Genomic DNA, 12028 nt, shown 5'->3' on the forward strand with positions numbered 1-12028 from the left:
GAGGAGCCTGCATATAAAATTACAAATTTGGGGGCAAAAAAAGAAAAAAACCAGCACCAGGGGACAGAGGTCAGCCTCTTCATGAATGACTAGTTCTGACTGGTCTTCATCCCACCCAGGGAGAAAAAGAAAGGGGAGGTGAAGATGGTCCCCTTGGTCCACTAAGAAACCCAAAGCACCGTCCTGTGAGGCCCCAGCTGGAGGCTGGATCGGTTGCATATGTCTGCTAGAGGACCTCAGTCTGAAGAGTAGCCCCTGGTTGTCTCAGGAATAGAAACCTTGTAAGAGGTCAAAGTACTGTGCATCTTCTCAATTCTGGGCTAACATGCCCAGAAGCTCTCTGACTATGTATGACTCTCCCACTGCTTGGAGACTGGTAATTTAGAGCTAGTGGCCCTGCAGAATCTAGTTGCAGATCCCTTCATGGGCCCTGAATCCTGTCTTGTCATTGTAGTGAAGTGAGGTCCGGGAACAGCCTCAGCATCGTGCTGGCTCAGAGCCGACAAAGCCCCTGCTGTTCTTCAGGGAGAGTTGTTTAGGTCCTTTGTCCAGTAACTTGGTAACAAGAAAACTCTCACGCTTGTCAAAAAAGGGAAAGCCTCAGGACTCCTACACTACTCCCAGCTCCCTCTGCTCTCCACTCCTCGCAGAGACCAGAGCAGTGGGTGGCACTGGGCCTGTTCCTCCCAGAGGCCGAGGAGGGTGGCCCGCCCCCAACTGCCAGCCAGGGCAGGACAAAAGACCCTTGACAGCTCCCTGGGGGCATTTCAGCTGTGGCCTGCTGGACAAAGCAAGGGTACAGGGCTCAGTACAGCTCCACAGAGTCCTTGGGGCTTGTCTTGGCTGAGACTCAGTCTTGGAGAAGCCCTGTCCCAGGGAAGCCCTATAACCAACCCGAGCACCAAAATGACCCCACTCCTCTTACTTGCAGCTAAATTTTCAAAGTCTGTCCTAGACCTACACCTGTATCCAGGAGAAGTCAAATAAACAGGAATAGGCCCTGACCTGATCCCCTTGCATCCCAGGACCACATCCCTGAACTGGAGATGGAAGAGCACCTGCTTCTCTCAACCACATATCAGAGAATACTGTCAGGCCAAATCCAGTGCAAGGAAACAAAAGTCATCCTCTTTCCCCAAAGCTGCTGTGTTTCTTGACTCCCATATCGGGCAGGTTCCAAACCTCACAGTCAGCCAGGTCATCCCTGTCCTTTACCTGGTCATTCTGCAAAACTGCCCTCTATCTTCCCAGGAGCCCCCTAAGGGGGCACCTCACAGAAAGACGGCGACTCAACACTGCTCCAAGGCTGGAAGCAGCCCTCTCAAGCCTGACCTGCCCAGTAGAAACCTGCAGACCTGTAAATACTTGGACCGTGGACCTCCGGCAATTCCACTTTATGCCTGGTGGCCACTGGAAGTACAAAACACCAAACGGCCTTACAGTGTCTTTGAAACAACCTCTTCTTCCTCAGGGACCTCCAGCTTCAGCCAGTGGAGGAGGCACCCTGTCCAGCTGGGCCCAGGCCCACACCCAGTCCGGAGACAAAGCTACATTTCCTTTTTAAGACCAGATACCCAGGACTCATTAGCATCTACGCAAAGGAGTTTCCCCAGCGACCTTTGTTTTAGCCCCTTCCTTGTCAGCCCTATAACCCACATTCCAGGCTCCAAGCTCAGGGAGAGCTGCAAAGTTGCTTGGCGTCGTCCAAGTTCTCTGACAAGGCTCTTCAACTAGGGGGCCAGGGGGGTCAACCCTAGGCACCGGAGAGCCTCTTCCCTCTACAGGCCAGGGAGATTGGGAGACCCCAAGTAGACAGTGCTCAAGCACAAGATGGGAGTGCGATTACACTCTCTGGTACACCCGACTTTAATGTCCACACTCAGGCACTGAACTTTGCTGCGAGCTCCACCACTGGTGCCACAACAGTAACACGCGCACTCTTGACCACAGGCGCCTTCAGAGCGTGTGCGCATCAAACAGACCACGGACCACGATCCCCGGACCATGCACTCTGGACCTGAGCGCAGCTCCAGGGGCAGCCCCGCCCGAAAGCTTTTGTTCCTGGCAGCCGGGGCCCCCCAGAAGCTCCCCAGCACCTGTCCCCGCCAGCCCGGACACCGCTTCCCAAGCAAACACAGCAGGGCACAGCCGAAATCCCCCACAGTGGCAGCTCCCCTCGCATGCCTGTCAGCCGGGAAAATTGGCCGCAGCAGCCAGATTCAAGCCGTCCAGGGGCCTCCCTGGGCTGCTGCTGATCGGGAGAGCCACGCAGGACACCAGGACTCACCAGCTGCAGAGCGCAGAGCGCAAGAAGCGTGCAGCGGCCGGAGCAAGAGCCCATGGTATTCACGCCTCCCGCGGCACCTTTGCTGCCAGAGTGGGCTGGAGCCCTCCGCGTGCGAAAGCTTCTGCCCACCGCGCCCCCGCCCTCCTTGCCTTGCCGACACTGCCTCTTTCCAGCTTGTAGATTCCGTCCCAGCTTGCCTCGGGTAAGCCTAGCAGACCCCAGCCCTGTCCGTCCCTTCCTTCTAGATCCCGCCCCTGCCCACCCTCTCTTCAGACCCCGCCCTCCCTACTGCTCATCCCCTCCCCCCTCTGGGTAACAGCTGCTCCGTGTCTGTCTCCACACTTACACACCCCTAGTACTTGCAGCCCTTAGGGGCTTCAAGCCGTCCGGAGAAGGGGCGAGGGACCCCTTCTTAAAGGGGCGATGACACTTTCTTTCTGGCAGCAAAGAGCAGCGAGAGGCTGAGCCGTGGCTACAGACAACTCGACCTGCCAAGGAGTCTGTCCAGAAGAATTAGCAACCGAGTCTCCCTCCAATAGCTTTCGGCCTGGCTCCTGTCCCTGCTCAGAATCCTCTGGTGGGTCAGACACCTCTGCACTGTTGCCATCAAACTCCTTTCTTGTGGGGTTCAGGCTCACCCCATCCACGAGGCGTTCTCAGTGTGAGTCTCCAAGAAGTCCTCACCTGGTCCAGAGCTCTATGTCCAATCTGAGAGTGAGGACTCAGAAGCAGGAGGAATGATGCGCTCACCCATCACTACTTCACCTGTCTGGAAGGTCTTGTCCAGATCTGCTCAGGAACAGCATTAGGAACTCTAGTGGGTGTCCTGTTCACAACAGTGCTCAGAAAGCCCTGTTGCACAGAGGCCTGTAAATGGGACTAAGCTGGGTTGTAGAGGAGCCTCACATCCAGGCTGGCATGGACGTCCTGGTCAGATGGAAGCACTGGGCTGTAGTGCAGGTCCCAGTGAATAATGATTTTTAAAAAAAAAAAAAAAGCCTGTCGCTGGGGCAGGAATCTTGTGCCAGCAGCAGAAGAAGGTACCAGTCTGGCACCTGGTAGCTCACTGTGGGAAGATAGAGGAGGTGGATAGGAGAAGCAGTTCACACCAGGTGGTTTGGCCACAGGCTTCAGAGGAAACTGAGTCTAGGTAGCTTTGGCCTTGACCTGAGCAGCTTCACCTGGCCTCCTGGGGATGCTCAGAACGTCTGTGGATAGCCTTCCTCTGTGTGCCAACCTCAGAGCACAGAGCACCCTCTCACCATTGGCTTCTCCAGAGAAATGACCTGTGACTTCCTGTGGCTACTTCACTCCTGAACCATTCATACTATTTTATGAATTACCACATCCCCCTTACCTCAGTTTGGTGAGCAGTCATATGGCACTGCAGGGTTCTATCTTGCCAGCCCATTTCATAGAAAAGCAAGTCAAGGCCTACAGCCTTGGGGAGGAAGCCAATCAAGATCCTTAATACAAGCTTGTGGAAGTACAAGTCTCAGACCCAACAAATAGGAACATTTAGAGGAGAAAGGTGTGTGTGTGTGTCGTCAGGACAACAGACTTTAGGCTGACGAGAGGCAAAAATCAAGCAGACAAGGGAATGGGACATCCACTCACCCCCTGCCCACTCAGAGTAGTCTTGATGGAACTGAACTGGGGTTCATAAGCTCCCTCTAAGGATAGAGACTCAACAACTGTGCCCTGAATGGGGCAACCTAGGCTTGGGGAAGAGATAGAGCCCCGTAGAAGTCCTGATCATCAGAGCAAGCTGTGGGAAGATGATAATAGGACTTCTTGGGCAGGTTTTCATGGAAAGTTACTCAGTAAAAAGGGCAATGTGCCAGAGAGTGTTTGACTGGATGTGGGGTTGGACTAATTTCCTGAGGTGGGGCCCTCCTAAGCTGAGTAGAATGAACTTCCACCATGACATGGCACTCTTCTCTAGTTGTGACAGCTACACATGTCTCCAATGTGGACAAATATCCACTCAGTCCCTTCCAGTGTGGGTTTGGTGTCATATGAAGGGAAACACTGTGTAGATAGCTCGATGGCACAGGGCACCACATGCCATTGTGCACACCTCTGGGCACATTCTCACCATGGCCATGTGTGGGGGCCACAGGCTTCACTGCATGCTTTGCATACAAGCACACATTGTTTCTGCAGCCTGCTGTCTGTCTCCAACGACCATGGCACCTAAATTGTACCAGACACCAGAGTGCAGCAGTGAGCCTAGCATAACCCCACCTGCGTGCTCTGTGGTCCAAGCCTACACCTCCACACCTCCAACCAGGTGGGTGCCCTGTTGCACGAATCCTAAATAGTCTTATAATAAAAACCTGGAGCCAGATGTTGGGATAGATGCTGAAAGATCAGAGGAAACAAAGGAACAAGGCACAGTCACTTCTCACCTCGCCAACTCCTCAGCTGATCTTGTCTCCATGAATCCTCAGACTGAATGTCTGAGTCCTCAGCCGAAAAGGCTCTATTTCCTGTCTCCTCACACCTTATATGCCTTTCTCTGCCCAGCCATTTCACTTCCTATCTCAACCTTCCTGGTGCTGGGATTAATGGCATGTGTGCTTCCCAAATACTGGGGTTAAAGGTGTGTGCCACCACTGCCTGGCTCTGTTTCTCTCCTAGACTGGATCAATCACATGTAACCCAGTGTGGCCTTGAACTAACAAAGATCTAGATGGATCTCTGCCTCCCCAGTGCTAGGATTAAAGGTGTGTGCCACCGCTGCCTGACCTCTATATTTAATATAGGGGCTTGTTCTGTCCGCTGATCTTCAGGCAAATTTTATTAGAGTACAACAAACTATCACCACAGTGCCCAGCCTGTGTTCTTCCCAGTTCTCTTGGTGGACAGCAGACATTTTGTTTCTGGTATCTGCAGGTCCTGAGTCTTGGCTATAGCCTCTCTGAGGTTTTTGCTTGTTTGTTTTGTTTTTGTTTTTTTTTTTCTGTTTTTCGAGACAAGGTTTCTCTGTGTAGCTTTGGAGCCTGTTCTGGATCTCACTCTGTAGACCAGGCTGGCCTTGAACTCACAGAGATCCGCCTGGCTCTGCCTCCTGAGTCCCGGGATTAAAGGCATGTGCCACCACCACCTGGCCATCTCTCTGAGGTTCTTTAGGACTCACTCTGAGACAATAAGGGGTGTTCTTATTCACAGGAGAACAGACATGAGCAGTGAAGTCTTCCTGACACACTGTAGCTCAGGGGTGGCTGGGATCCAGGGCTTCCCTCAGCTATTTGGTCTATCTGTGGGGACTCACCTTTCTGCATCCAGAGCAGGAGCATGCTGTCTTAAGTTTCTGGGTCATTCCAACTTCCTAACCTGGAGCGCACCTTGGGGACGTAGAAGGGCAGGCAGTTAGACACCAGATCCACACATTTCATCTATGTCACAGTGTGACTTTATGCCAAACCTAGGCACATGCTCAATCTCATCCCCCTCTGGATCCACCTCCACTCCCTGTGTCAAACTCCATCTTTATAGACCAGCAGGTCTTGTTGCATTGTGACTGCATTTCTTCCTTTTTTTTCTTAAGAAATTATTTATTCATTTTACATACCAACCACAGATCCCCCCGCTTCCCTCCTCCCGCCCCCAGCCTACTCCCCATTCCCTGCTCCAACAAGGTGAGGCCTCCCATGGGGAGTCAGCAGAGCCTGATACATTCACTTGAGGCAGGTCAAAGCCCCTCCCCCTGCATCAAGGCTGTGTAAGGTGTCCACCATAGATAGGTAGTGGGCTCCAAAAAGCCAGCTCATGCATCAGGGTTGGATCCTGATCCTACTGCAAGGGGGCCCCTTAAGCAGATCAAGCTACACAACTATCTTGCTTATGCAGAGGGCCTAGTCCAGTCCCATGGAGGCTCCACAGCTGTTGGTCTAAAGTTCATGAGGTCTCACTAGTTTGGTTTGGTTGTCTCTGTAGGTTTCCCCATCATGATCTTGATGCCCCTTGCTCATGGAATCCCTCTTCCCTCTCTTTGACTGAACTCCTAGAGCTAAGCCTTTCTTATGAATGGTAAAGAATGTCCCTCAAGGGACATTGTCACCTATTCTAAAATTGATAATGCATTTTTGGTTATATGCAGGATAGTTATATCATGTTAGACATAACTGTGATGTGATTAAATATAAAATTTGTTTGCAATTGTATGTGGGATAGTTTTATCACGATAGGCCTACTTATGAACTGGTTATTGTTTTTGTTTGGAAATTAAACATGATATAAAGAGAAAAAATTATGTGTCAAGTTGACAAGGAGTGGACTTATGGCTATTTTTTTTTTTTTTGGTTTTTTGAGACAGGGTTTCTCTGTGTAACAGCACTAGCTGTCCTGGAACTAGCTCTGTGGACCAGGCTGGCCTTGAACTCACAGAGATCTGCCTACCTCTGCCTCCCAAGTGCTGGGATTAAAGGCAAGTGCCACCACTGCCTGTTGTTGTGGTTATTCTTCCTTGTCAACTTGACTACATCTAGAATCAACTAAAATTGAAGCAGCTGGTATACCTATGAAAGATTTTTTTTCTTAATTACATACTTTAAAATGGGAAGACCTGTAGTGGATACCTGTTCCACCTATGACCTTGAAGTACCAGCCCCTAAGGTGTGGCCTCTGAGCTAGCTTAAGACTGAGGGGCACATACACAGGCCCCTTTTCTTCTATCCCTCATGGGCTTGGACGGTGGGGATTGACACAGGCGGCAGAAGTATCATGGGACCGGCCATCAGCCTTCCAGGACTCTGCAACAGATTTGCCTTATCCTGTTTAGTGAGTTCTTCTCCCCAGTATCATTTCTTAATAAATAATTCCTTTATCAGTATCTGTGGATTATCTGCAGTAAAGACTCATTTTTAACCCAGATCTCTTGAGGTGAGAAGATCTACCTTTAACCTGGGCCATGCCTTCTGCAGGCAGCCTATATAAAGTACCCAGAAGAAAGAAGCGCTCTCTCTCTCTTTTTGCCTGATTGTCCTCACTCTCATTTGGAAAGTCTATTCCTTCACTGGCATTAGAGCCTACTTCTTTGGAATTCCAGTGTCTATTGAAGACCAGCTGAGACAGCCTCATAGACTTAACAAACTACTAGATTCTTGGACCTTCCATTGTTAAGGCAGCCATTGTTGGACTAGCAGGACCACATCCTGCGAGCCACTTTAAGAAAACATATACATATATTACATAATAGAAACATAACGGACAGAATATATATGTACACACACACTCTAGAGCACTGGTTCTCAACCTATTGTGACTCCTTTTGGGGTCATATATCAGATACCCTGCATATCAGATATTTACATTACTAGTCACAACAGTAGCAAAATTACAGTTATGAAGTAGCAATGAAATAACTTTATGGTTGGGGGTCACAATAAGGAACTGTATTATAGGGTATTAAAGGGTCACAACATCAGGAAGATTGAGAACCACTACTCTAGAGTCTAGAGAATCTTACTAATACAGCTTGGGTAAGGTAGGCTGGCCTTGCAAGGACAGAGGGTTGTCTTCTCATCTGGTTTGCTTGATTCTTGGAGAAGGTCGTCTGATCCTCATTTCAGATGAGGACGCTGTGTGAGGGAGATCACACAGCTGAGAGGAGGAGGAAGTGGCAACAACTAAACCTGTAGGCTGAATCTTGCAGTGCACATTTGCTCTCACAGAATCTTACATGTTGCTGAGTGGTGAGCAATGGGCCTGGGCCTCCCTGGGTCCCGGGGCAGAGAGAAATTTAAGTACAAGTACTGAGACCACTGACAATGCAGTGCAGAATGGAGCCCAAGGCAGTCAGTGATGGTGATGCCGTGAATGACTATGGACACCAGACCAGAGCAAGGTAAGCCAGGTGGGGCCAGTCACTCCTGACAGTTCACTAGGGTGTCAGACAGCACGATCAGCTACAGAGGAAGCCTTAAGCCTGGGACCCATTTCCTCTAAATTGAAACGTTCTCTCCTGGAGTGAAGAGGAAGCACATGCCACTTTTCAGGCTCAGGAAGCTCAGAATGTTTTCATATCCACAAGGCACTGCCCAAGGTTACATAAGCAACAGTTGCTGAGTTGAGGAGACTCTCCCAGGAAGCTGTCTTCAAGCTGCAGTGAACTCTCTGGGTGCAGCACTCATGCATGAGTCATCATGTTGAGGAGGGCTTTTCTGTGAATGTAGCTGCGTTTGAATCACCCTGGTCCTGTAAGCAGCCCATCACTTATGCTTCTGTAAGTAAACCCTATAGGCTCACTTGTTAATTAAGCTAGACCTAGATGGAATAGTTTCTTTGGTCTGTAGTTGGTACTTTATCTGGGGTTAATAGATGTGTGCCATTTATCCTTAGTAAAGGTCAACTAATTTCTGAGAAACTAGGACTCCCTGCAGCAGAAGAAGGGCCCATGCCTGGAGTCTAACAGCATGAGGGAGAAGACCTTTCCCTTGGCCACATACCTGGGTTTCTGAGAACTTCTCCATAGGAGCCCAAGGCCAGGGATCTGACCAGGATGTCTTGGGACCTCATCTTTAGTATTAGAAACTCATGGATCAAAGAGCAGAGCAAAGCAGAGGCAGGCGAGGCTGATATTTTTCTCACATTCTTTCAAACATTAGCTTTATTAAACAAACTCAAAGGGATCAAAAGCCAGCTGCAGGCCCCATTGGATCCCTCTGCCCTCTCCTGAGGCTAGCAGCTGCTCCCCTTCAGTGCATCCTATACAGATTTCCTCTACCCCCCCTTCTGTTTCTTCCTGTTGCTCTGTCTCTCACGATGGAGCCCATAACATGATCCCTAAATGTTGACAAGAAACCAACGTTTGAGACAAAAGACCCGAGCTAGAGTAGTTTATAAAGAACGGAAGCTTGTTATTTACAGTTCAGGAAGCTGGAAGTTCAAGATCTAACTTCATTAGATTTGGTGTTTGGTGTGGCCACTATGCTTTCCAGCAGGCCCCTGTTGAAACCTTGCCTGGGGGCAGACAGCAGGACAAGAGTCCTTTTACAGAATGTTATCCCATTTCTCAGGCCAGAGCCTTCTAATTCAGCCATCTGTGACCACACCTTAAAGCTCTTACATCGAGTCAGGCAGTGGTGGCACACACCTTTAATCCCAGTACTCGGGAGGCAGAGCCAGGTGGATCTCTGTGAGTTCAAGGCCAGCCTGGTCTACAGAGGGAGATCCAGGACAGGCACCAAAACTACACAGAGAAACCCTGTCTCAAAAAACCAAAAAAACTCCCCCAAAACAAAAAAAGTTCTTATACTGAGGTTCAGGCTTGGCATGAATTCTAGAGGGACTTCATCATTAAATCATAGCAGGGAGTACCCAGGAGGATGTAGAAATGATCCTTCTAGCTAGCAAACTCAGCTTCAAAATCACAGCATGGACATTTTTCACTGTGGGCCATGCATTAATTTCGCTGGACAAAACACAGGGCACTCTTCCCAGACCCTCTGTTTTGTCTCCTTCTGCAGGGTACCCTACTTGGGAAGACTCCACTCCAGCAGCAACAATAGTTGTGGTCAACCACAGTCCCTGCCAGCCTGACAGCTTTTTAAATTTCATAAAAGCCCTTGTGAATTAGTGTTGTATCTTCTTCCACTTATAGGTGAGGAAACCAGAGCTTCATCCTAAGTGACTTGCCTGGAGCCTGCAAATGACAGAGGCAAGATTTGACGCCAGGCCTCTTCAGCTCCAGAGCTGGACACAGATTGCACTTTTGTGCTAAAGAGAACATCCCAAGTCCCTGGGAGGCCGGACTAGGACAGAGAGTAGCCAGGAGGTGCCGAGGCCACCCTAGCACATACCCAGAAGAGAGGTGCACAGCCCATACCTTATCTTAGGGACAGATCTCACTTGTCTGGGCCTGTCAGCTTACAGGCCTTCATCTGATCAACACCACTATGGGTGCCAGCCTTGGTTAGATGGCCTTGTGTGGACCTCTTATAGGCCGATCTCTACCCACTGGTCCTGTTGGTCTTGGGGTAGGTTTGAGTCCTTTGCTGACTACCCCAAGTCCCCTCTGGCCACACTGGCTCCTTTCTCAGCTTCCCTGTGGGCACCAACTCCTCTACCTACTAACTCCACAGAGTCCCTACGGTCTCTTCTAGGGTCTCATCCTGTGGGGCCTCTATTTCTTCACAGATCTGGCACTAGTCCTGTATTTTCTCTGCAAGCCAACTCCAGGCTCATGGGTTTGGTATTGGGTACCTAGGTCTGGATACAACCAAGTCTGAAGTCATGGCTCCAACTCTCCTATCAACTAGTCTTCCTAGGCCTTCTGGCCTCCAGCAAGCTTCCCATGACTTCAGCAGAGATTCAGTATCCTGTTTCTCTCTCAGCTCCTGGACAGGGCAAGGTGCAGCTACCACACCTCGGCCATTCCTCCTCCCAGGCAGTAGTCTCTGGGACAAGGGGTTCAGAGGCTCTCACACTGAGACTCCTGTACACATGCAGGACAGTCGATATATGTGTATGTGCTGTTACCAACATCTGGATCTATAAACCTCTAGCTGCTAGAGTCTAGCACATGTTCTCCCATGGTTGGATCTGAAGGGGAATAGCCCAATCTAAGACATATGTAGAGAACAGAAAAGACCAACAAAGTCCCACCAATCTGTCATCAATGTTTTCCTCATAAGGCTGTAGACTTACTGGATCTGGTGACACAAAGAGTTAAAAGCACCCCCATCGTGCAGGGAAAGTGTACAGGAAAGGAGCACAGAGGCAGTTCTGCACTGAGGTTGTGGACTGTCTGCTCTCTGTGACCAGCTTTCATCTGAATTAGTACATTTGTGTGTCCACCATTTAAGATTGGGTTTCTGTTTCTAGCAACTAGATCAAGAATCTCATCTAAGATAGGATTATTTAGGTCCTGACCCTTACAGTCCTGAGATCTGAACCATCAAGCCTCTAATCTGAGGAGCTGGCCAGTCCTGGCATGTTCTTAGATACTGTGACCAAATGTGATTCAACACAGCTGCAGGTTCCTTGGAGGGTTAGGATGGAAGATGGCCCAAGACTGCTAAGGACAGTTGTACTTCCGAAGCTCTCATGGCTTCTTGACCTTGCAGTGTTGCCTGCTCTGACAGTCCTCTAGTTCCCTCTGTCCCAACCCCAGGCCCTTCTCCATCATGGCTGCTCCATACTGCAGCAGCCTTATCTGGGTGGACCTGAGCCATCTCACATTCTTTTCTCCTGATTCAGGAAGGATCTGGAGGAGGCAGGCTATCAAGAGAAACACACACACACACCAGGAATCAGAGGTTAAAAACAAAGTAAAATCTTCACTGGGGTTGGTACAGCTCTGCCTAGCACACAGCAAAGACAGGAGCTTGATGACACCAGCAGAGGGAGGCTGTAACTACTACACTAGGCACTGGGAACAATCTGAACTTCAAGAGGGTGTAGGAGGCTCCCAGGAGAAAGGAGGGTATGACGCAGCAGGTATGTCCTCAGATGGAGATAAGCCTCAATTGACCCAACCCTACTCACCACTGGAGGAGGGGGCACTTGTGTTCTCACCTCTTGGGTGTTGGCTAAGGACTGGCATATGTTTTCCAGAGACCAGAGGCCGGCTCTCTGGAGAAAGGTGCTATATGCTATGGGCACCCAGAAGGCCCATGGTGAGTACATTACAGAGGATGTATAGACACTGGGTTTCCAATTCTGTACAGGGACTGGCAGTGGCCTGCAAAGGCCTTGTGCTTACTCTGCTGTCTATTTCAGGGGTTATCTGTATGG

At 49.9% G+C, this 12028-nt stretch overlaps 1 protein-coding gene across 4 annotated transcripts in view; it reads right to left on the reverse strand.

Moving 5' to 3' along the window:
• The window catches only part of Nkain4 (sodium/potassium transporting ATPase interacting 4), a 32355-nt gene that overhangs the window by 18153 nt on the left and 2174 nt on the right, over positions 1–12028 (reverse strand). The window contains exon 2 of one of the 4 annotated variants that reach the window (XM_052723951.1): positions 5565–5637. In XM_052723951.1, coding sequence (XP_052579911.1) covers positions 5565–5612 — 48 coding nt within the window. In that variant the 5' untranslated portion in view covers positions 5613–5637. Of the gene's footprint in view, positions 1–2287; positions 2476–5564; positions 5638–12028 lie in introns of those variants that run through there. The other 3 variants (XM_052723953.1, XM_052723952.1, XM_052723950.1) reach the window with 3 other exon arrangements.

This window comes from Peromyscus californicus, unplaced genomic scaffold (assembly GCF_007827085.1).
Source record: "Peromyscus californicus insignis strain IS unplaced genomic scaffold, ASM782708v3 Scaffold_7__1_contigs__length_154581171, whole genome shotgun sequence".
Classification (NCBI taxonomy): domain Eukaryota; kingdom Metazoa; phylum Chordata; class Mammalia; order Rodentia; family Cricetidae; genus Peromyscus; species Peromyscus californicus.